Below are 25336 nucleotides of genomic sequence, written 5' to 3'. Positions count from 1 at the left end.
ATATATTTCTGTTTGAGGTTAGGCATTTGAGGTTTTATTCATGAGACCAAAGTCCAGTTTGCACGCTGTCGCCTCCGTCATGATCATCTATTGTTTACTATATACGTCTTATTTATTATAACAAGGCAATTGGTTGATGAAACATTGATTGAAATTAAGATACACTTGGTGAAAAAATGAAATTCACCCTAAAGAAAGGTTTCTTTGTGGTTTTTCTTTAAGATGTCTGTAAAAGTTTTAAAGTCGCTTTCAGTATGGTCATGCCCGTGAATATAAAACGAATGTGTATACTGATATTTTACTAATGTCTGGACCACTGATCTATATAATTTATCATTCTAGATAAACTATCATTCTAGGCCACAAGGACAGACTCAAACACAGGAACAGATGCTGGCTCGGGAACAGACAACACACGCGCTGGCTCGGGAACAGGAACAGACACCGGCTTAGGAACAGACACCGGAATGGCCATCTTATCCGGAGACACTGGCTCGGCAGTGGCCATTTTGTCGGAGACAATGGCTCAGCCATCTCGTCCGGAGACACTGGCTCTGCCATCTTGTCTGGAGACACTGGCTCAGCCATCTCGTCCGGAGACACTGGCTCGGCCATCTTGTCTGGAGACACTGGCTCGGCCATCTCGTCCGGAGACACTGGCTCTGCCATCTTGTCCGGAGACAATGGCTCGGCCATCTCGTCCGGAGACACTGGCTCAGCCATCTTGTCCGGAGACACTGGCTCGGCCATCTTGTCCGGAGACACTGGCTCGGCCATCTTGTCCGGAGACACTGGCTCGGCCATCTTGTCCGGAGACACTGGCTCGGCCATCTTGTCTGGAGACACTGGCTTAATTTTCCTTGAGCTTTTGACATCTAAGAGGTCATCATATTATAAGAATATCCTGTAAGTTTCAGGACTGAAAACGTCCTTGTTAGTCCAATAAAAGCTTTTATTGACACAGCCTCTAAAAACGACTCGTTTTTAAAAGTGGGGAACTATGATGACAAAGAGGATAAAACACCACCCCCACAGAAGATTGTAACGAGTAGAAATATGGTGTGACCCCTTTAAGAATCTGTGACGGGTGATAATAGGGTGTGGCCCCTTGAAGAGCTACGCGCTCCTGTTAGAGAGTCGGCATTATTGGTATTCTATGTGATATATGCCGTGTGCCTCGAACACCCCCATGTGTGTAATTTATGTTTGATGCCGACTTTTATATTATTTTTACTTTGCTTGTTAAGTAACGATGTGGATGGGAGGACGTGCAACAGATAGTTATATGCACGAGTTCGATGTGGAATAAAGCACGAGTTTTGAGATGCATATCGACTCCGTGAAATCTGTCTGGCCTCCGCACGTAATATCTTCAGTCGTGAGTTATCCATCTCCTTCTTCCTGAAGCAGCGCGTTACAAGATGATCAACGCCTGCTTCACCACGGCAGGTTTAGCCCCACCCACCGATTCGCGTATTACACACATAAGTATCATACATGTACATGCTTACCTCGTGATGACAAACTGGATCGCTACCGAGCAATACAGAATATTGTGCAGTGCCTGGTTGTGCAAGACAGTCGCTGCATAAGCTTCCTGTGGATTCCAATAGGACTGCATGGATAAACTTTATTTTTAATGACGTTCCAGCTGATGAGGTAAAACATCGTCGTCTGTTCGCTTCATTTCACTGAGGATTGTTTTGTCAACAAGACTGGATTTGCAGACCGATTAAGAGTAAAGAACGGTGCTGTGCCGTCTATATAGGATCTGACAGGAATATTGTCAATAGAGTCTGTCTGCATCCTGCAAGACTTCAAGTTACAGGATTCAAGTTACCCCCTCTCTTCCAGTCCGCAGACAGACCCATCTCAATATTGTCCAACACACGGACTCTGGGTTGAACATGTATGGGCGAATCCGGTTGCCATTTTACAACATTGGACGTTTTCCCCCATGTGCACCGACGGGTGAGTTAAACTCATTATAATATGCAAAACTGTTCTCCACTCGCAGCAGTGGGTGTTTACTTCCAAGTCTTCAGTGCGACACGCCCATAAAAACCGACTGTTTTTTAGGTAGGCTCACAACCAGGGTACAACATAGCCTATTACTTGTTCATTTTGATGTTTTTGAATGCAAAAACCAAGCGAACGTTATAAGTTGACCTCAGACAACAATATAATAACATTTAAAAAGCCAGTTCATGACCCCTTTAACTCACACCCACATTAACACACTTAGCTTATTAAATACATTTCTGCACCTGAACAGACAAAGATCCAAACGACAGTCCATATGAGCTTACCGATAGCCCGTCACAATCAAAAGTCTCATTCCTCACCATGGATGCATAATGCTTCTGCCGTCCTCTCAGTCCATTGTATTACAGCCAAATAACTGCATCGTGTAAATGTGCTCCCGCTCATTGAACTGAGCGTGAGCTTCTGATTACCCTAATTTAATTCACCTGGATGCAAGTGTGCCAAGTCGCGCACAGTCACGTGCGCGCTACCAATGCAGACCGGCACGCAGATAAGACACCATAGAGGAGGAGGAAATGAGACAGGCTCACGGGAGACAAACGCACAGCGGGACAGTGGCCATCTTGTCCGGAGACATTGGCTCGGCCGTGGCCATCATGTCCGGAGACACTGGCTCGGCCGTGGCCATCTTGTCCGGAGACACTGGCTCGGCCATCTTGTCCAGAGACACTGGCTCGGCCATCTTGTCCGGAGACACTGGCTCGGCCATCTTGTCCGGAGACACTGGCTTGACCATCTTGTCCGGAGACACTGGATCTGTAGAAGTGACGTGAATAGTCTCTGGATCGGCAGAAGTGACGTGAACAGTCTCTGAAAGGCAGAAGTGACGTGAACAGTCTCTGACAGGGCAGAAGTGACGTGAACAGTCTCTGACAGGGCAGAAGTGACGTGAACAGTCTCTGACTCGGCAGGAGTGACGTGAACAGTCTCTGACTCGGCAGGAGTGACGTGAACAGTCTCTGACAGGGCAGAAGTGACGTGAACAGTCTCTGACTCGGCAGGAGTGACGTGAACAGTCTCTGACGGGGCAGAAGTGACATGAACAGTCTCAGGCTCAGCAGGGCTGACGTGGAGCTCAGGTTCGGCAGGGTAACGTGGAAGCGTCTCTGGCTCGGCAGAAGTGACGTGAAGCGTCTCTGGCTCGGCAGTCATGATGTAGACAGTCTGAGGCTTGGCGTGGCTGATGTGATGAGGCTCTGGAAGCTCTGCTGAGACGTGACGAGACCCTGGAAGCTCTGTTAAGACGTGACCAGGCCCAGGAAGCTCTGCTGAAATGTGACAAGACTCTGGAATTTTTGCTGAGACGTGACGAGGTTCTGGAAGTTCTGCTGAGACGTGACGAGGCTGAAAAGGCTCTGGCTACCGGGCCCTGGAACGACTGTCCTGACCCTCCGCACTGATTTCAGCGGGGAATCTGCCATACTGGCAACCAGTCCTAAAAGGCCATAGACCGATCTGGTGGCAGGCTTAATGGTTGACGTGGCGTGAAGATTTTCAGGCTGGGCGGGCAGGCCGTGAAGAGACTCAGAATCGGCAGACGTCAAACTCACAGAAAAAGTTGAGCTGCTCAGTTGCAGGGCAAAGTCAATATACTGTTTTATAGTCCAGCTAGGGTCATGCAATGGCAAGGAAGCTTAGCAGCTCAGATAATCCTCAACAAAAAAATATCATTAAGCATACCTCGTCCATGCAAGTCAGATGAGCAAGCTCCAAAATGTCCATCACATAACGCTCAATCGTTCGATCTCCTTGACGGAGACGCATAATTTGGGCTGCTGGGTTCATTTTGGTATCACTGCTGGATCTTGGTGTGGTGAAGTCTTCTGTTAAAAACTGCTCCGAGACATGGAGATGAAGATCCAAATGCAGCTTCATTTAAGAATAGTCATACAGGCAGAGTCAAGAATCAGCAGACAGGACAATGGAGAATAAACAGAGGAAATCCAAGAAACAGGCAGAGGTCAGGGCTGGCAGCAATAATCAGAGTCCAAGACCAGCTCAAAGTCGAAAACAGAAAAACAAACACGGGAAACTGCTTAGAAATGCAGACATTCGGTACAACAAGACTTCGCAATAAGTGAATGTGAAAACCAGGTATTTATGGTGTGACCTAAAAGAGATAATGAGAAACAGGTGAATGAGATGAGTGCTAATGAGTCTGGGCAGTGAGTTATGGGAAATGTAGTTTGTAGGTGAAACATGATCGTCAGGTGTGGAGTGCCCTGTGGAGTGTCAGAATCAGCACGGTCTGTGATTGTTGTAAAATTCTGTCTCTACTGTTGCTAAATAGTAGCCTGACTTCGTCATACTCATAGTCTGGTCAGAAGATGAGTCCGAGACCGCTCTGTATGGCTTTGATTATGAGGCGTGTCTTAAACGAACCAGGAAAAAAACTCTGCACTCAATTGGATAGTCGGACAGACCTACAACCAATCAGAGCAACGCAGTAAGTCAAATACTTTGCATAGCATAGTTGTCAAGAACAGAACTTACTTATTTTAGAAGTAAAATAACGAGTGTTGCTTCTATCATTTGGTCCTTCATGAGTGCGGCCAAAGGAGAACCCACAACGACCACATGCTTTTCAGTCCCATCTTCTTAACTTAGCGACCGTCAGAGTCAGCTGATAAGTTACACTTTTGCCGAATATCTTTCCGATCGACAAATGCCTTGATTGCAGTTTTCTGTTTTTCTATTAAAATTAATGCGCTGTCAATTAATTTTAAAAACAGACACGACAGCTGAATCTATACATCTCAATTCTCCAGCTGCAGTCATCTCTGAGGGAAACAATTTAGCGCTCTTTGATAACGTGATGATTACGTCCCTGCAGATCATCTGTCCATCGTCGTATAAAGCCCGCCCTGGCAATTTGATTGGCCCGATCATTTTTTGCCTGATCATAATTAGTCCTCAATGAATCGAGTCCAGACCGAACTTCCCGACCAAAAAATGTTGTGGACGGAGTTCAGGCTGGCATCCAGGCTAGCTAAATAGAGGATGCGTTTGATCATAAAAATGGCTATTAAAAGCACAAAAACCTGCGTAAGAGATCCTTCACAAGGCGGCGCACGCTCCGAAATGGACTAGAAAGAAAGAAAAGTATACTTTTGGCTTTGTATGGGCTAAACTAGAGATTAGGGTATTTTATTAATTCTGGACATCATATTTTCCCTTGGTCTACGGTAAAAATATCATAACATATTCATTCAAACAGTGACAGAAAAGGTAATGTAATTAACGGAGTATGAATGGAGTCCCAAATTTCTAGCATTAGCCACTATTCAGACTGATCTCATGAAGTAGCGTGTGTATGACACACCAATTCGTATTTCCATTTTTGGCGTGCTATCAAGACGCATAATCGCCTTTCAGCGTGTTTATGAACGCCGTTGACTTAACGTTATATAAATATATGACTTACCTCAACCCAGTCCCTAAACCTAACTGTCACTGGGGTTAATGGCATTTATGACTGTTCCCTTACCATCCTAGGAAAGAAAAAGATATGACTTACCTCAACCCCATCCCTAAACTTAACCGTCACTGGGGTAAATGGCATTTATGACTGGGGATTTGACGTTGTGTACAGACACGCGGAATGACGCGGACGTTAATGGCGTAGACATATACGCATACACGCATACAGAACGAGACTTCCTTAGATTTCCACGACGCATGCGCGAGAATTGCGATCTGAAGTAGTGTAAGCTGGTGTAAGCAAATCGCAATTCTCGCGCATGCGTCGTGGAAATCTAAGGAAGTCTCGTTCTGGCCTACAAGGAAGAAAAGAAATAGTCGAATAAACTCGTTATTTTTGTTTGTTTTTTCGCACAAAAAGTATTCGCGTCGCTTGATAAACATATATTTGAGCCACGGTAGTCACTTGGGATATTTAAACATTTTCTTCATTGACTTTTTGGGCCGTCAAGAGGCAGTCCCTTAGGAGCCAATGTGGTAGTTATACAGCTCTCAAATTTAATCAAAAATATCTTCATTTGTGTTCCGAAGACGAACGAAGGTCTTACGGGGTTGGTACAGCATGGGGGTGAGTAATTAATGACTTAATTTTCATTTTTGGGTGAACTAACCCTTTAATAGGAATTTCACCAGTTTAGCATTACATTTGCATTTATTCATTTAGCTGACGCTTTTATCCAAAGCGACTTACAATTGCTGTATATGTCAGAGGTCGCGCGCCTCTGGAGCAACTAGGGGTTAAGGGTCTTGCTCAGTGTCTCGCAGTGGATTCGAACCCGGGTCTCTCACACCAAAGTAATGTGTCTTATCCACTGCGCCATCACCACCCCTAGAATTAGGAGATTGTGTACTTGTGTTTGGATGCTCCCGTGAGCGCATGCGTTCCCTTCTGTGACAAGGTTTCTGGCGGGAAACTCTTCGGCTCTGATTGGCTGGCAGTCAGTCGATGACGTGTTCTGAGGGACAACACTCGATGGTGAATGGTTGGTTGGCTTTGCCGGGTGCCGCTTCGTGTGTCGGTTTCCTGAATTGAGGGTTGCTATGCAACAGAGTTTCCTCAGAGTCTGGAGGAGCTGCTGGAGTGACTCTGTGAGGGTTTTTTGAAGAGCATGTAAGTGTACGCGCTGGATGATGAAAATGTCCGTACAAAATCAAAGCAAGATCAAAAGTCACTGCAATAGTTAGGCAAAAAGCAACCCAGAGCTGCTTGTCATTGGTTTATAAGTGTGTCCATCCAACTTGTCCTTCCAAGTGTGTCAGCCATTTATATTATATTGTCTTGGGTGGGGCCTACTCCCCGCTCTACGGTTCTTGCATGTAATTGGCATACTTATCACATGATTGTTTACTCTCTAAGAGTTTAGTAAAACACTTCAATAAGACTTTCACTAACTTTCATAGTTTAAATACACAAGTCTACTTTATATCAAAATTCTAGAAATTGTTTACCTATCAAGTAGTTACCAAATAACATATTTCCCATAGTTGAGGTAGGAGTTAATAAGGATTTAGCTATGATAAATGTTTAAGTGATATAAAGCATACATAATACAGATCATATTATATACCTGTATGAGGTAACTTCTGGGGATTAGTTCTTATAACTGAGGTCAAAAAACCTAAGAATAGGCAGTAACAACTGTTAAACACAAAAAAACTTAACAGGTTATATAAAACATACATGATACATAAGATATATGTGAGGTAAAAACTGGCGATGAATTCAGCTTATTGGAAGCAGTTTTGAGGTCGTTGTTGGTTAGAAACCACGAGTGGGTTAATTTCATTCTATTGGTTTTGGAGACAAAAGTCTCTAGAATTTACAGCTTCAGAAAGGAGGTGTCCCTGGTTTAAGGTTTGTGGTGATTCAGGGCCATGGGAATGCCTTAGCACCCTTCATTTCCTGATAAGGGTATGAATTTATGCATTGGGGTCACCACAGGATTTCTTGGCCATTTGCTCTTAAGTTTTGGGGAAAAAAAAGAGAATATTTTCGTGCTGTCCTGGCATCGCTGGTGTAAGATTAGATAGGCACAGAAAAGGGAGAGGGGGGTGACATCTCCTTTAGCCATCTTGGCAACATGAATGCGTTTTATGACTTACTAATGGTGCGATGGGGAATCGTCCTGAACTGTGGAATACAGTGTTGTTTATTAAATGGATTAGAGCGTTGACTTCGGTTCTCCAAGTCATCAACTTTATCCATCAGGTAAATGTTGTCCTGCCCCAGCTGTTGAACACGTGTGACACACTCCTGCACATTGTCTTCATTAGCCCCCAAGCGCTGCTATAGCAAATTGAATTGTTCTCGCAAAGTATTTAATGTCTTGATATGTTGAATGGTGTCCCACAATGTTTATAATGAGATGTGACGCTCCTCCATTGTAGCAAAGATGCGAAAGAATAAACAAATCTCGTAGCTATTTAGAATAAATTAGTTGATGCCTAACTTAATAAGAGTCGGTTTAGGTCAAAAGCATATAGATCAGGATAAAGGAGAATTAACAACCCTATATGACGCTTTTCCACTAAGCGGTGCCAGCTCGACTCGGCTCGCCTTTGTTTGGTTTTCCACTGTGTAAAAGTTGTACCTGTACCTGCTTTCAGGTACTTTTTTTTTGTACCACCTCCGGCGAGGTTCTGAGAGAGCCAAGGCGTTACAAAAATCATGTCACGTGAAAACAATGCCGACTGCTGATTGGTCAGAGAGAATCGTCACCATTCATGTGTCATCATTACACGTACCAGATAGAGTATCCATGGTAACCCCGCTATTTTTAAATAGTTTGAGCAGAGATAGTCACTAAACTTACTACTATTATTATGGCAACTCGGAAGAATACGCCGTGGTCAAAAGAGGAGGTGCAGACTTTCCTTTATTTGGTTGCCCAAGAGAGGATCCAGCGAGAGCTTGATGGGGCAACGAGGAACGAAAGGCACCGCTATGATGACCGGGTACTATTTGTGGAGGAACTGTCTGCAATGGAAAACGGAACGAAAAGCGAGCCGAGTCGAGTCGAGTCCAGCTGGTACTGGTAATGGAAAAGCGCCATATGATAAGAGAGACATGCAGACGTGAGACTGAGAAACGTTAAGTCACACTCTAACTACTTTAAAAGAGTTATAGTAAACAATGAAGATCCACATGTGTCTCTTAAAGTTTCCTTTATCCATAAAGCTCTTCCTGAATTGATCTCATGTGTAAGGTTCTCTCTGGTTCTCCCATCAGGTCTATAAGAAACATTAAATCATGTGACATTTCAAATGAGAGAAACAATATGAAATAAAAAGATCAAGTCAAGATCATTGATGAGTTCAATAGTCATTTTAAACCAATCAAATCTGGTTTGAGGAAGGTTCAAATTCACATTTAGGAAACTGGACATTTGTATGTTCTTGGAATGTTACAAATCAACGTTCGTAGAATTTTTAAGTTAAATTGAAATTGTTGAAAGTAAGTTTGAGTAACATTATACCTTTTAAAATACATTCCTCTAACTTCAAGAAAACTGGAAATAATTTACGTTCCCAGAACCAACATTCTGAATATTTGGAGAACGTTCTTATTTTAAAAAGTCAGTAAGCCGGGGAACTAATTACCGTGACTGTTGTGATGTGGTTTCACCACTGTATGGATCTTCATGTGTTGTTTCAGGTGAGTTTTAAAAGAGAAACTCTTTCCGCACTGATCACACGTGTGCGACTTCTCTCTGCTGTGGATTCTCTCGTGTTTTTTTAGAGATGATGACTGACTGAATCTCTTGTCACAGTGTGAACACTTGTAAGGTTTCTCTCCAGTGTGGATCATCTCATGTGATTTCAGATGTGATGATCGACGAAATACCTTGTCACAGTGTGAACACTTGTAAGGTTTTTCTCCAGTGTGGATCCTCTCATGTGTTTTCAGATATGATGACTCACTGAATACCTTGTTACAGTGTGAACACTTGTAAGGTTTTTCTACAGTGTGGATCTTCTCATGTTTTTTCAGATATGATGACTGACTGAATCTCTTGTCACAGTGTGAACACTTGTAAGGTTTTTCTCCACTGTGGATCTTCTCATGTGTTTTCAGATGTGTTGACTGACTGAATCTCTTGTCACAGTGTGAACACTTGTAAGGTTTTTCTCCCGTGTGGATCTTCTCATGTGTTTTCAGATGTGTTGACTGACTGAATCTCTTGTCACAGTGTGAACACTTGTAAGGTTTTTCTCCAGTGTGGATCCTCTCATGTGATTTTAGATTTGATAACAGACTGAATCTCTTGTCACAGTGTGAACACTTGTAAGGTTTTTCTACATTGTGGATCTTCTCATGTTTTTTCAGATCTGCCCACTGATTAAATCTCTTGTCACAGTGTGAACACTTGTAAGATTCTTCTCCACTGTGGATCTTCTCGTGTGTTTTTTGATATGATGACTGACGGAATCTCTTGTCGCAGTGTGAACACTTGTAAGGTTTTTCTCCGGTGTGAATTCTCTGGTGCCGTTTTAAATGGCTTGCTAAAGAAAAAGTCTTCTCACACTCCAAGCACATGTAGTCTCTCACACCAGTATGAGTTTTCTGATGTGCAAGTAAATATTGCAGCAGTGAAAAACTCTTTCCACACACAGAACATGAATGTGGCTTCTCCTTCGTATGAACTCTCAGGTGTTTCTTCAGGTTCGATACCCGATTAAATGTTTTGCTGCACTGATCACATGAGAACGGCTTCTCTCCGGTGTGGATCCTCATGTGAACATTAAGACATGATGATTGGCGGAAACTCTTTCCGCACTGATCACATGTGAACGGCTTCTCTCCAGTGTGGATTCTCATGTGAACATTAAGAGATGATGATCGACAGAAACTCTTTCCGCACTGATCACATGTGAATGGCTTCTCTCCAGTGTGGATTCTCATATGTTTCTCAAGATATTGTTTGGTTGTGAAACTCTTTCTACACTGAGTGCAGGTGAAAGATTTTTTGGCTCTTCTTTTCTTTAAAAATGCATTTTTAGTCTTTGAGCGACAAGAGGGTTTTCCAACAGGCAGGACATGCTGTTCCTCCTTCACTTCTCTCAGTTCTTCTCTCTCCTCTTTCACTTCTCTCAGTTCTTCTCTCTCCTCCTTCACTTCACTCAGTTCTTCTCTCTCCTCCTTCACTTCACTCAGTTCTTCTCTCTCCTCCTTCACTTCTCTCAGTTCTTCTCTCTCCTCCTTCACTTCTCTCAGTTCTTCTCTCTCCTCCTTCACTTCTCTCAGTTCTTCTCTCTCCTCCTTCACTTCTCTCAGTTCTTCTCTCTCCTCCTTCACTTCACTCAGTTCTTCACTCTCCTCCTTCACTTCCATCAGTTCTTCACTCTCCTCCTTCACTTCCATCAGTTCTTCTCTCTCCTCCTTCACTTCTCTCAGTTCTTCACTCTCCTCCATCGGGTCTGACATGAAATAATTTTGATTGTCAGTACAAAAAAAGGTTAACAAAAGTAATATGAAGTTTAAGGAGATAAAAAGAGCTCAAATTTAATAACAATAGTAATAGTAATAATAATAGTAATTTCCATAAATGTGGTACACTGATCTTTGATAATTATTTTTAAAATGTTATAGACACAAATCCCATGTTTCTGTAAGAACTGTTAAATACATCTGATCAAATGACACAATTATCTAATGTAATATTTGCATTATAGCATATACAATAGTCTCGTAATGTTGATACCAATGTTTAGATTGATATTTAATTTATTTTACTTAAAACCTTTTAATTATTACAGTCCAGTCACACTAGAACTTTAATTCCCAATGACTCCCATTGTTTCGCATGTGAACGTGGGACATCAGAAACACAAGTGGAAAAAGAGGCTACAATCTGCAAGAGCTCACCAAAACTGGACAGTTGAAGACTGGAAAAATGTTGTCTGGTCTGATGAGTCCCGATTTCTGTTGAGATATTCAGATGGTAGAGTCAGAATTAGGCGTAAACAGAATGAGAACATGGATATATCATGCCTTGTTACCACTGTGCAGCTGGTGGTGGTGGTGTAATGGTGTGGGGGATGTTTTCTTGGCACACTTTAGGCCCCTTAGTGCCAATTGGGCATCGATTAAATGCCACGGCCTACCTGAGTATTGTTTCTGACCATGTCCATCCTTTTATGGCCACCATAGACTCATCTTCTGATGGCTACTTCCAGCAGGATAATGCACCATGTCACAAAGATCGAATCATTTCAAACTGGTTTCTTGAACATGACAATGAGTTCACTGTACTAAAATGGCCCCACAGTCACCAGATCTCAACCCAATAGAGCATCTTTGGGATGTGGTGGAACGGGAGCTTCGTGCCCTGGATGTGCATCCCACAAATCTCCATCAACTGCAAGATGCTATCCTATCAATAGGGGCCAACATTTCTAAAGAATGCTTTCAGCACCTTGTTAAATCAATGCCACATAGAATTAAGGCAGTTCTGAAGGTGAAAGGTGTCAAACACAGTATTAGTACGGTGTTCCTAATAATCCTTTAGGTGAGTGTAAAGACAGTTCACTTCGTGTATACAGGCGGCGCCATCTTTGAAAAACAGTCTCGACTAGTCAAACCACGAACATCTTGCTGAGTGGTCTGAACTGTATGAAGTTCAGCGAACTTCTGAACTCTATGAACGGCGTTCGGGGATCGACTTATCGAGACTATTTTCTAAGATGGCTCCTGTCTGTATACACGAAGTGAACTGTCTTTATAAAGTATCTTCTTATTAAACGGTCTGTACACTTACAAAGTTCTCAATGCTTTGTTTTGCATGCAGGGACCCTCATTAGCCGCATTTCCACTGCCGGGCTAGGGCTGGGCCAGAGCTAACAGGGAGCCGAGCTAGTGGCCTCGGGCCTCAAACACCGGGCTTGCGTTTCCACTGCAGGGCCAGTAGCCCCGCAGCGCTGCCCTAAACCCCACCCCTAACACGCCTTTCTGGATCAAACGTCATACAACCCAACCCTATTATGAATTAATTTATTTTTTAAGTTAGGAAGATAGCATGTATATTTACTCACCGGCCGTTGCTGCAATAGTGTCCCGATTGTCTCGCGAGTCGCCAGTAACAGAGGGACGGTGACCCAGCACACCGTCCATCAAGTCGAACCATGGACTTGAAGCATTGCTAATATAAAAAAAGTGAAATGTGCATCTTGCTTCAGATCATAATGTTCCATAACACCGATAAACTCCACCTTTTACTTTGAGCACGCCTCTAGCCCGAGCTGGCCCCCTCTGGCCAAAGGTATTCGACGGGCCAGAAATCCTGGCTGTTGGCCCCGAGTAAGCCCTGATCAAGACCCGGAAGTGACAGTGGAAACGCGACTGGCTCTGGCACGCACTAGCACAGCTCAGCCCTGGCCCGGCAGTGGAAACGCGGCTAGTATGTTACTGTGTTAGTATGGGGCTACTTTGAGCCTTGTTAGTGGTATAAACTAGCGATTTCTTTTTACTTAGTCAATGCCCCCATTACTAGCGTTATACGCTAAACATTTTTTAGAAATAAAATTCTTTACATTCGATTAACATGAAAACAAATCTCAGAGAACGGTTCAATAGATACCGATGTTTTATTAGACCAAAGGTTCATTTTGCACCGGAGTTCTCCTTTAATACTGTAAGAGCATTTGATTCCCGAGATGCAGAAAACAGGATGGAATCACAGAATCCAGTCACTAATGGAACTTACTGTATAAAACGCAACCAGTATTGAATTGTGGGATGAATAAATCAAAAGAATCAGATATCGATACGGACTAGTGGCTGTGAATATTAAAGCTCATAAAGTGTAAGGCTGAAATAACCTCAGATACTTTGAACTTCTGAGGTACATGAACATGAATGTTCTCCAGCATCATGAATGAATGAAGAATAAACACCAACCTCTTTGTTCTTCAGGATCTTCAGTGTGTTTCATTCTGCAGGGTTCTGGATCACTCATGTTCTCACTGTCCTCTTTAATAAACTGCAGATTTCAGCTCTTCCTGATGCTCTGATGATCGTCTTCACTTGCAGCTGATAGGAATTTACAGCATTTATAGGGGAATTACAGTAGGAGGAGCTTCACTGATGATGTAATTGCTGTGGGAGGAGCTGATGTGTCCAAATCAAAATTATATATCACTTACTGAGTTTGTTTTAATAGGGTCAAAGACCAGCAGTTTAATTTTAGAGTGATATTACATTTATTTATTTATATACATAGAAAACCCAGTAAATGCAAGTGTAATGTTTGAAACAACTTTTGTGAAAACAAATTGCCAGTAAAATAGGTGAAATAATGTTGGATTCATTCAGCATAACATATATATGTAAAAATGAAACAGCATAATTATTTTTAAGTATAATTACTTTTTTTTTTTAGAAACTTATAAAAGAATAGGAGATCATACTATATGTAATTATTTTTAAATGATAAAAAACTTCTTGCTGACAAAAAAGTGGTTTAAAGGATAGTGGCAAAAGTATTATACTGAAAAGTATGTTGGAGCTGCACTATGATCCTAATATGCAGTTTTTGAATGTAATCAAATGATTATTGTTCTAAATATGCCTGGAAATAAAATAAAACTACTCTGCACATTTAAGAACACACACAGATAAATATAATAATGTTAGAATTAGAAATAAAACTCTCTTTATATATATATATATATATGCCTGTCAATCGTAAAACAATTTTTATTTCTAATTCTAACATTAAAGAACTGTAAGAAAAAACATTTAAAAGCATAAAAGACAAATAAGATGCTAAGCAACAAATCCCCTTAGCTGCTGACACCAATGAAATGAGATTTAAGTGACAATTTACAGGAGATGTGAAGACAGCATAATAAGTTTAACTGTAGTTTAACTGTGTGTTGTTAAAGAGGGCAAGCTTTATCATTTAACTGAGCTGTGAATGCGTTTTAGACACTTACACTGTTCTTGCTCCGTCAGTGCAACAACTCCGTCCATGTTATGAGCCGAGTTTTTTATTTACTTTAACTGCTCAGTGCTCTGGTATTATCAATGGGATTACAATATTTCAGGTGTTGCTATTCACATTTAAAATCAGAATATTAGCATAGCTCACTTACATTCACAGAAATATTGAAATGTTAGCGATACTGATACAAAACACGAGCGCCATGATTGAATGTCAACAACGCGCGGTTTGAACGTCCCGCCCCCTAGCCGAACAAAAAGTTTTGATTGGTTTTGCACCCAAGTCAGACCTGTCTGTTATTGGCTGAAGTGCTTCAGATCTGTCTGTTATTGGCTGAAGTGCTTCAGACCTGTCTGTTATTGGCTGAAGTGCTTCAGCGCAGTGCCCCCCCCCCCCTTTTTTTTTTTTACTGTCTATGCTGCTTTTCCCTCATTGAATTTTAGCGTCGAGTATTATGAGGTGAAGAGAGCAGTTCACGGTATTTCTCAGCTTTACACACCCATCACACACACTTTATACAGTTAGATTAAGAGACAGACTCAGTTCTGTATTGTTTTCATCGATCACAGCGATACTTTTGCATCTTTTCTGGCGTCTTCCTCCTTAAATAAACTTAGTGCAGCAGAAGCGAGCCTGAGGAGAATATGTGGAGTTCATTCAGACCTGAGCGAGTGTGTGTTAGTTTGTCTGATTGTTACAAGTTAAAATTCAAAGTTTTATTATCTGGGAATCAGTTTCAATTTTTTAAACTGGAACAGATAGCCTACTACTAAATGCTTTATTGAGCTTATAAGTCATATGAGGTATTAAATCAATAATACAATGCCATAGCGTTTTATTTTTGGAATAGTGCTTTGTTTGTGGTGTTCGATCTTTATTTTCAAAAGTTTTATGATAATTAGAGTTTCTGTTATTATTTTAAATGATCCAGCTACTTTTTATGAATAATGTTATAAGATCAAACCCAGATAGCAAACTGACATTGAATCAACGTGGAAATATGACATCGAAACAACGTTGATATGACATTGTTTTGCTCATCGAATTAACGTTGAACCAATGTCAGATGCGTCATTCTTTCAAAACTAACGGAAAATCAACTTGAAATCAACTCGTTGTTTCAACGTTATGAAAGCAAACCAATTTTCGATTTCATTTAGCTTTGCCTTTGAAGAATGCCGCGTCTGACGTTGGTTCAACGTTAATTCGATGAGCAAATCAACGTTGTTTCAATGTCATGAGAGACGTCGTTTCCACGTTGATTCAATGTCAGTTTGCTGTCTGGGAACTCTATATTTAGATTAATTTGGTCATATTATGCTGCTGTAATTATTTATATGTAGTGGTTTGTGAAGATGGGTGTCTTTAGTAGGCCTAATTGTTTTTGTGTTATTTATGTTTTTAATCCATGGTGTAGTGAGAAAATAACAGTATTGCCTTTCAGTGTAGCAGGTTTTTTGGCTTTTATATCCTGACTCAAATAATATGTTTCTAACAGCAAACACTCAGAATAAAGTGAGATGATCTGCTGATGATCCTGAATGGCTTGTTGAATGAGTGTTGATAGTCTGAGGATCATCAATATTAACAGATCTGCTGAAAACACTCTTTATTTCATGACAATAGTTCCTGTTTTCACCTCATTTATTATGCTGATGTCTTCAGATCTCCTGTAAATTGACACTTAAAGCTCATTTCATTGCTGTCAGCAGACAGCTTAGTAATAATATACACTATTTATATTATATTGTCCATGAGCATAAAAAAACAAACTGTAACTTGTATATTTTTGATTTTGGCAGATCAGCTCCTCCCACTAGGGCTGGGTATTGAGACAAATTTCACAATTCGATTCGATTTCGATTCACAAGCTTGCAATTCGATTCGATTTCGATTACGATTCGATTCAATTCAATATCGATTATTTTGGATATCAGTTACAATAAATGGCAATTTTTCTCAAGGGGAATCAAATCTCTTAAATGCTGTAAACTATGGTCTATAGTCTAGTTGTAGCCTACTAGGCTTCATTAGCCTAATATGAAGGTAATACTTAACTGTTTTGTAGCTATACAAACACTTAAATTACACTTTTATTTATTTTTATAATAAGAAGATTATATGAAATATAAACATTTAAATGGTGGCTGTCATAAAAACTTGCCAGATTTATTCAAATATGCATTAAATATTGAAGAACACTAACGAGTGTGGACTAAAGAGTTTATGTGGGTTTTCTGAGGTAAATATGACGATAAATGACATTGATTACAAGCTGTTTAACTGACGTCTTTCCACGGTTGAAACGCAGATTGAGCGAATCAATGTGAAATGATAGGGATTTAGATAAGTTGTACTCTATCTTTTAACACACTTTCAGATGCTCATTCATGTTTATTTCGCGCTGTAGCTTGTATTATTAATCCGGAAGAGAGATCAGCGCTGCTGCTTCTCTGGATCTGCGCCAGAGCGATCTCACGCCACAGCGCCAAAACGGCAAAACGCTATTTATGTTTTTGAATTTCTAAAGAAAATGGACGTAATTTGAAAATTGAGACTTTGTTTCATATCAATAGTAACAAAGGACAAAGATTATTGCGAATTGTTGGATGCGCGCAGCCGCGATACAATATCTCATTCATTCAAATGAAACAGGATGACTAATCGATTCTTGAGATTTAAGAATCGATATCGGTTTGTAAAAATGAGAATCGATTCATATTTTGAGAAATCGATATTTATTACCCAGCCCTACCTCCCACACTGTAATTATTCATCAGTGAAGCTCCTCCCACAACAATTACACTGTCAGTGAAGCTCCTCCTACAGAAATTACATCATTAGTGAATCTCCTCCCACTGGAGTTCAGCAATAAATGCTGTAAATTCCCATCAGCTACAGGTGAAGATGAGCATCAGAGCATCAGGAAGAGCTGAAATCTGTAAAGAATGAGTTTATTAAAGAGGACATTGAGAACATGAGTGATCCAGAACCCTGCAGAATGAAACACACTGAAGATCCTGAAGAACAAAGAGGTTGGTGTTTATTCTTTATTATAACGAGGACATTTTCAGTAACTAATGTAACCGAAACTAAACAGCGTCTAGAAAGGCTTTCACTCAGCGCGCAGTGCCGCGCACATTGTTACGACAACACGCTTTGAGTGAGTCATTCAACGAACACGTTCAAAAAAGATGATTCATTAAAAGAGATGTAATGAAACAAGGTGTTAATTTATTTTTAACTTTAAGTTCCACATTTCAAGGCTCGGTTTGTCTTTTTATAAAAAAATTTAATTTTTTTTTTGTGAAAAAATATTTAAAGGCTGAAACATATTTACAATATGTGCTTAGGGGTGGGCCGGGGATGGCAGGGGTAGATGGCAATGTAAGTTTCTGGATATTTTCCGCGGAGCGAAGGGGTCCGATTACCTCTCTCTTTTTTGACCATACATGTGTTTGCATCCATACTCGCTGGGAATACTACCTTTATAATGTAGTATTCCCAGCGGCTTCCTCGCGCTGTGGGATGTTGACCAGCGCTGCTGCTGACGTGCATTTATGGTAAAGACCCGTGACGTGGACGTTAAAATGATGATACGACAAATATTTCACTTTCCTCCTTTGTCACCGCAACCTTTCCACGAATATGACATCAAAGACAGACGGAGTTAATTGCACGCACTCTGCCGATCTCTCTCATTCACTGTCTGTGCGAAGCCTCTGTAGGCTAAAAATCACCATGATAAACAGTCTTGCTATCATTATGAACTTGTTTAACATTCAGTAACATGCCGGAAGTTCAAAACAAGAAGGGTATTGCCTTATAAAAAAAAACGTGAATATCTCGTTTGCTGCGGTTTCTTGCAATCCTGACTTGGCAGTAGCGTGGTACTAAGATTGCGGTTATTGCGAATTTGCGACAGCCCTAATAGGCGAAAATGTCTTTGTAGTGTTGAGAAGGAGAACTAAATGGTCGTTTTTTGGTTTTTGGCGCCTCTTTTTTCGCGCATGTTCTTAAAGAGAAAGAATCAGCTTGTCACTATAAATCGCTATTTTTCTGCACTAATCTAGTGAATTTTCCCAAAGATATATTCAGAGATGATAGACAAGATGTCATAGAATAATAATTTATTGAAAACCCAAATTTGACAATAAACTGACCTTCAATCTATTTTTAGACTTAATAAAAATGTTCAAGCGCGACATCCTACGGGTTTTCCCAGATCGCATCACAAATGTGTCATTGAGCAAACATATTTAATAGTTTCTTCTCACTACAGAAACATGGGATTTGTGCCTATGATGTCTAAAAACAATAACTGGAAGATCAGTGTACTTCATTCATGGAAAGTTTCAGGGACGTATAATTCATTTATAGAAATACATAAATTATTGTATTATTTTATTGCAGTTGTCTGTTACATCTGTGATCATTTTAATCTTCATTCACTCCATATTTCTCTCTTTGAATTATTTTTATTATTTAGAAAAATTTAAAATGAGAGTTTTTCTTTCATGTCAGACCCGATGGAAGTGAAGGAGGAGAGAGAAGAACTGAGAGAAGTGGAGGAGGAACATCATGTCCAACCTGGAGAAAAACGTGCGAGTTTCTCAAAGACTAAAAATACATTATTAAAGAAAAGAAGAGCCAAGAAATCTTTCACCTGCACTCAGTGTGGAAAGAGTTACACAGCCTACCATAATCTTAAGAGTCACATGAAAGTTCATACTGGAGAAAAGCCGTTCACATGTGATCTGTGTGGAAATAGTTTAAAAACCAAACGAAATCTTGAGTTTCACATGAGGATCCACACTGGAGAGAAGCCGTTCTCATGTGATCAGTGCGGGAAGAATTTCAGTCATTCATCTTCCCTTAATGTTCACATGATGATCCACACCGGAGAGAAGCCGTTCTCATGTGATCAATGTGGAAAGACATTTATATGGGCATCAAACCTGAAGAGACACCTGAGAGTTCATATGAAGGAGAAGCCACATTCATGTTCTGTGTGTGGAAAGAGTTGTTCACGGCTGGATTATTTACTTGCACATCAGAAATCTCACACTGCTGTGAGAGAGTACATGTGCTTTGAGTGTGAGAAGACTTTTTCTTTAGCAAGCCATTTAAAACAACACCAGAGAATTCACACTGGAGAAAAACCTTTCAATTGTTCACACTGTGACAAGAGATTCAGTGTGTCAGCAAATTTGAAAAAACATGAGAGGATCCACACTGGAGTAGGGCTGTGTATCGTAACAAAATGTTCGATACCGATACCTTGACTTCGATACCAGTTCCTGAACGATACCTTTTTCGATACCAATTTTATGTAACCAGTTTTAACTATAATATTACCTGCATTTTTATTTTATTTTTCAGTTTGTTGACTTTTTCACACTCATATTTTGAGTATGTAAAATAGCACCAATGCTAAAGTTTTCTAATCATTTAACAACATGTTTTCTTTACTTCAATGAGCTCATTGTTTCCGCCTTATCTTAATGCATTGTTTAACAATGAAACTAAATGAAAATTAATTGAAATGCATTACACTGTCACCTCTGATAACAGATCATCGCTCTAAATTGTAATTTAGAAACATGCATTTTCTGTAAAGTTGCTTTGAAAAGATATGTATTGTGAAAAATGCTATACAAATAAATGAGAATTCGATTAAATAAAGGCTACTGGGGGGCGGGATTTATGCCTCACGTTCAGCACACATGAAGCTTGCGGCAAAGCACCGTGTTTTACCGGTCATGGTGGCAATTATCCTGTCGAAAATATTGCATCGAGTCTGGCACATAGGTACACTTTGGATCATTTCCACATATTTTCTATCCATCTGGGTTGGGAAGCTTACACGCGCACACACACGTGCGACGAGCTGTGTCTCTGAGCAGCTGCGTAAATCGCCACAGCCAATCATGCTGCATACTTATTGTTTCACTGACGTTGAAGAGGTTAAACACTTAGGTACTGAAATTTGGTAACTAAAAACAAGACGTTTCGATACTCGGTAGTACCGAGGCAATTCAGTCGGTACCTAAAAAGTACCGAACTCGGTACCTAAAAAGTACCGAACTCGGTACCCAGCCCTACTGGAGAAAAACCTTAGTGTGAAAAGTGTTCTCACTGTGACAAGAGATTGAATCAGTCATCACATCTGAAAAAATCATGAGAGGATCCACAGCAAAGACACGTGCTGACCGCATATTAATCCTCTGAGGTCGGCAAACGCGCCGACGCGTTTTGGTAGATTTTTTTTCACATAGCAGAAAAATAGACTCAAACTACTCCATCATTTTTGGTCAGACAGAGTTATATGACAAGAGAAATATGTCAAATAAACTATTAAATGTCTACTTTTTGTATGTGCCCACCTACAATCGAAATAAAATATTGTGCTTTTGTAAAATAAAGAAAATAAACAGGGTGTGTGTTCTGTCTCTCCATCTCCATGAACTTTTTTTCTGAGGCACGTCTCTAAATTTAAACAAAACTCAGCGAATACTATTCACCAATGAATGATCAATATATGTTTATAATCATTTAAGTTTGTACTTTTTAAATTATCTTATATAAAACTAAAAGAAATATTCTCTGTTTATGTAATCTATATAAAAAGACAGAGATATCAGCCTTTCTCATTATCGTAGCTCATTATTTTCCTAATGTGACATGCCCACGGAGAGCGCGCTCAATTCAAACGCAGATGATCTGAAGCAACACATTGAGACGTGTAAACGCCCACATAAACTCGGTAAACACACTATTTTTAGTCAGATTAATGTACTGTCGTCTTGTGAGGCTGAGGATCTGTAATCCTGGGATATTTACCTCAGATCAATTGCTGGCTATTTTCACTTTGAGGAGCGAGGAGTTGAGAATTTTGTAAGTGTTTTATTCTTGTGCATTGTTCTAATCACAATATATATAATAACCTTAGTGTCTGTAAACACAAAAATAGTTTTGTTTAAATTTGAATCATGTTTTTGTGTGTGTGTGGAATTAATAAATGAACAAAGAGATGCGCAGTGTTACTAAATAAAAGACCACATTTTCTTGACTAGTTTTGGATATATTATAATTTTTTTTTATTATGACAGGTTTCAAAAGTAATGAATGAAATAATGATAGAAATAACGTCTCGTCTGTATTAGAAAAATAAATACATAAATAACTAAATGAAATGCCTCCAAATTGAACAAAAATAGCTTTCACAAATTTACAAAAGCAAACTAACAAAATATATTGCCTGAAGTGCTTCAGATTTGTCTGTTATCCACAAGTTTCCTACGCCCCATGAGGCCTTGCGTCAAAAGTGGGCGCGACTTCCGGTTGGAAGTAAACAAAGCGCGACTTGACATACTTCACACTCGTTCCTTCAACAGTTGACAGTCATTTAAGTTATAGCGATCCAAACTAGCTAACGATGTGGGAACACAACCTCAACCAAATTCAAAAGGGTGAAATAACAGTACCTTTACCCTCTGCAGTAGTTGATTGGGAGTATTATAATAACATTATTAATAATCAATACTCATCAAGGCATGGTGACAGACAGTTGTGCGAGCTGACAAACAAATAAAATAAAAAATACACACTTAGTGTATTTTTTGTGTAATTTGTGCTTTGGAGTTTATTCAAAACTATAAATGAATGTGCTACTTGAATACATTAACTGGCACATTTGGTATTCTGTCAACACAGGCTTTGATCCTGAGTTTAGGTGTAACATCAGTAGCGAACAGCCAATCACATGCTAATCGAGTTTATAGAATATTAAGAATTTAAACAAATGTACTCATGAAGATTCGTCGTCTTTTGGGAGGTGATGGAAACTACAGTCGTTGGCAGGATCAGAGACGGGCTCTGGCAGGATCACTTTGATTTCGTTTTCAGAATGTTCATTTTCTATACGATGTTTTAATGCAGAGATATAGGTCTTACAAAATGGTTGCTAGGGTACACTGTTTGGTTGCTAGGGAGTGGCTTGGCAGCTGCCAATCATGAAGCTCCAAAAAGTCAATGTGAATGTATAAACCAACCCCCATCTCTATACCATGTTTTGATGCAGAGATAATAAAAACACTGGCCAAAACTCGGCCATCTTGTCCGGAGACACTGGATCTGTAGAAGTGACGTGAACAGTCTCTGGATCGGCAGAAGTGACGTGAACCGTCTCTGAAAGGCAGAAGTGATGTGAACAGTCTCTGACAGGGCAGAAGTGACGTGAACAGTCTCTGACTCGGCAGGGCTGACGTGACGAGACTCTGGAATCTTTGCTGAGACGTGACGAGGCTGAACAGGCTCTGGCTACCGGGCCCTGGAACGACTGTCCTCTTGACCCTCCGCACTGATTTCAGCGGGGAATCTGCCATACTGGCAACCAGTCCTAAAAGGCCATAGACCGATCTGGTGGCAGGCTTAATGGTTGACGTGGCGTGAAGATTTTCAGGCTGGGCGGGCAGGCAGTGAAGAGACTCAGAATTGGCAGACGTCAAACTCACAGAAAAAGTTGAGCTGCTCAGTTGCAGGGCAAAGTCAATATACTGTTTTATAGTCCAGCTAGGGTCATGCAATGGGAAGGAAGCTTAGCAGCTCAGATAATCCTCCACAAAAAAATATCATTAAGCATACCTCGTCCATGGTCAGATGAGCAAGCTCCAAAATGTCCATCACATAACGCTCAATTGTTCGATCTCCTTGACGGAGACGCATAGTTTGGGCTGCTGCGTTCATTTTGGTATCACTGCTGGATCTTGGTGTGGTGAAGTCTTCTGTTAAAAACTACTCCGAGACATGGAGATGAAGATCCAAATGCAGCTTCATAGACCTTTTTCACAAAAACCGGAAATACGTAATCGTTGTGGAAACGGAGTTCCCGTCAACTGTTAACACATCAGAAAAACCTACTCTGGGAGGAGAAAATTGATCAGAGAGTCTTCAAAACTTCGAAAAAATGTAAACTTGTCATGGTACTGTTGTTGATGACTTTGTAAAATGCTGTGGTGATGCTTGTCTGCAGCTGATGTATCTAAGACCAAAGATGTGATATTGATTTTAGAACTGAAGCTCATTCTTCCCAATATACGTTCATTAAAGGTAAGAAGGTGGAGTGTGTGGAAAGTTATTAATATTTAGGGAGTATTATTTACAATAAACTACATTTTGATGTGAATACCAGAAAGAATTCTGTCAGTTTTATTCAACAGTTATCCTGATTTTTTTGCACTGCTGTTGATAGAACGATCAAAGATGAAGAAAAATTATACAAATATTAATTTATTCCTTGTACACTCAGATTGTTAAATACTCAGAATGGTATATATTAATATTTTAAATGTATATGTAGCCCACTGTTGTGTGTTCTTATTTATCTTGTTTTATATTGTGGTGTATATTTTATGTGCTTATTCCGCTGGATACAAATATCTTAATACAGTTGAACATGAACTAACGTTACTTCAAAAATACGCAAATCATAAAACATAAAAAATAAACAAACAATGACGGCTTATTAGTGAATGGTGACATGAGAAGTACAGAAGATCACAGGATCAATAACATCCCGCCAGATTGCCTGAATCCATTTCCGTCGAACTTCATCGACAGGGAACTGACGAGGGAAGGAATGAAAACGACAGGTATGGCTGCTTTTGGGAATAACAAAAAAGATCGGTACGAAACAACTCTCACTAGTTGCCTTCGGCGCTATCTGTTATGAATGGAGCGGAAGAAGATTACCACGACAATTGCGTATTTCCGGTCACAAATACGGAAGTTGTGAGAAAGGTCTATTTAAGAATAGTCATACAGGCAGGGTCAAGAATCATCAGACAGGACAATGGAGAATAAACAGAGGAAATCCAAGAAACAGGCAGAGGTCAGGGCTGGCAGCAATAATCAGAGTCCAAGACCAGCTCAAAGTCGAAAACAGAAAAACAAACATGGGAAACCGCTCAGAAATGCAGACACACAGTACAACAAGACTTCGCAATAAGTGAATGTGAAAACCAGGTATTTATGGTGTGCCCTAAAAGAGATAATGAGAAACAGGTGAATGAGATGAGTGCTGATGAGTCCGGGCAGTGAGTTATGGGAAATGTAGTTTGTAGGTGAAACATGATCGTCAGGTGTGGAGTGCCCTGTGGAGTGTCAGAATCAGCACGGTCTGTGATTGTTGTAAAATTCTGTCTCTACTGTTGCTAAATAGTAGCCTGACTTCGTCATACTCATATTCTGGTCAGAAGATGAGTCCGAGACCGCTCTGTATGGCTTTGATTATGAGGCGTGTCTTAACCGAACCAGGAAAAAAAAACCTCTGCACTCAATTGGATAGTTGGACAAACCTACAACCAATCAGAGCAACGCAGTAAGTCAAATACTTTGCATAGCATAGTTGTCAACAATAGAACTTACTTATTTTAGAAGTAAAATAACGAGTGTTGCTTCTTTCATTTGGTCCTTCATGAGTGCGGCCAAAGGAGAACCCACAACGACCACATGCTTTTCATTACGTCCCATCTTCTTAACTTAGTGACCGTCAGAGCTAGCTGATAAGTTACATTTTTGCCGAATATCTTTCTGATCGACAAATGCCTTGATTGCAGTTTTCTGTTTGTCTATTAAAATTAATGTGCTGTCGATCAGACTGATCTCATGAAGTAGCGTGTGTATGACACGCCAATTCGTATTTCCATTTTTGGCGTGCTATCAAGACGCATAATCGCCTTTCAGCGTGTTTATGAACGCTGTTGACTTAACGTTATAGAAATATACGACTTACCTCAACCCCATCCCTAAACCTAACCGTCACTGGGGTTAATGGCATTTATGACTGTTCCCTTACCATCCTAGGT

At 40.4% G+C, this 25336-nt stretch overlaps 2 protein-coding genes across 4 annotated transcripts; one reads left to right on the top strand and one right to left on the bottom strand.

The window, feature by feature from the left end:
• Positions 1-6142: 6142 nt before the first annotated feature.
• LOC120475465 (uncharacterized) lies at positions 6143-14702 on the bottom strand. 3 transcript variants are annotated; one of them, XM_089129052.1, is made up of 5 exons: positions 14461-14702; positions 13424-13633; positions 11393-11449; positions 9127-10944; positions 6143-8757 (listed from the first exon to the last, which is right to left on the bottom strand). In XM_089129052.1, the coding sequence occupies exons 2-5, from the start codon at positions 13479-13481 to the stop codon at positions 8693-8695; spliced, it is 1998 nt and encodes a 665-aa protein (XP_088985178.1). In that variant the 5' UTR covers positions 13482-13633; positions 14461-14702; the 3' UTR covers positions 6143-8692. The 3 variants fall into 3 exon arrangements, with proteins under 3 accessions (XP_088985178.1, XP_088985177.1, XP_088985179.1); XM_089129051.1 differs by having other exon boundaries at positions 13424-13555; XM_089129053.1 differs by lacking the exon at positions 6143-8757 and having other exon boundaries at positions 8837-10944; positions 13424-13555.
• Positions 14703-17231: 2529 nt separating this feature from the next.
• LOC148981883 (uncharacterized) lies at positions 17232-20261 on the top strand. The gene is made up of 2 exons (XM_089129222.1): positions 17232-17503; positions 18993-20261. The coding sequence occupies exons 1-2, from the start codon at positions 17446-17448 to the stop codon at positions 19751-19753; spliced, it is 819 nt and encodes a 272-aa protein (XP_088985348.1). The 5' UTR covers positions 17232-17445; the 3' UTR covers positions 19754-20261.
• Positions 20262-25336: the final 5075 nt, after the last annotated feature.

Source organism: Pimephales promelas, chromosome 3 (genome assembly GCF_988280905.1).
Source record: "Pimephales promelas chromosome 3, fPimPro1.hap1.1, whole genome shotgun sequence".
Lineage (NCBI taxonomy): Eukaryota > Metazoa > Chordata > Actinopteri > Cypriniformes > Leuciscidae > Pimephales > Pimephales promelas.
This window is presented reverse-complemented; position numbering and strand designations above follow the sequence as displayed.

Coding starts and splice junctions, on each gene's coding strand:
- LOC120475465 (XM_089129052.1), bottom strand. CDS start 13,481: ATGAGTGATCCAGAACCCTGCAGAATGAAACACACTGAAGATCCTGAA. Junction 11,450..13,423: donor AGATCCTGAAGAACAAAGAG/GTTGGTGTTTAT, acceptor ATATCTCAACAG/AAATCGGGACTCATCAGACC. Junction 8,758..9,126: donor ACCACATCACAACAGTCACG/GTAATTAGTTCC, acceptor TGTTTCTTATAG/ACCTGATGGGAGAACCAGAG.
- LOC148981883 (XM_089129222.1), top strand. CDS start 17,446: ATGAGTGATCCAGAACCCTGCAGAATGAAACACACTGAAGATCCTGAA. Junction 17,504..18,992: donor AGATCCTGAAGAACAAAGAG/GTTGGTGTTTAT, acceptor CTTTCATGTCAG/ACCCGATGGAAGTGAAGGAG.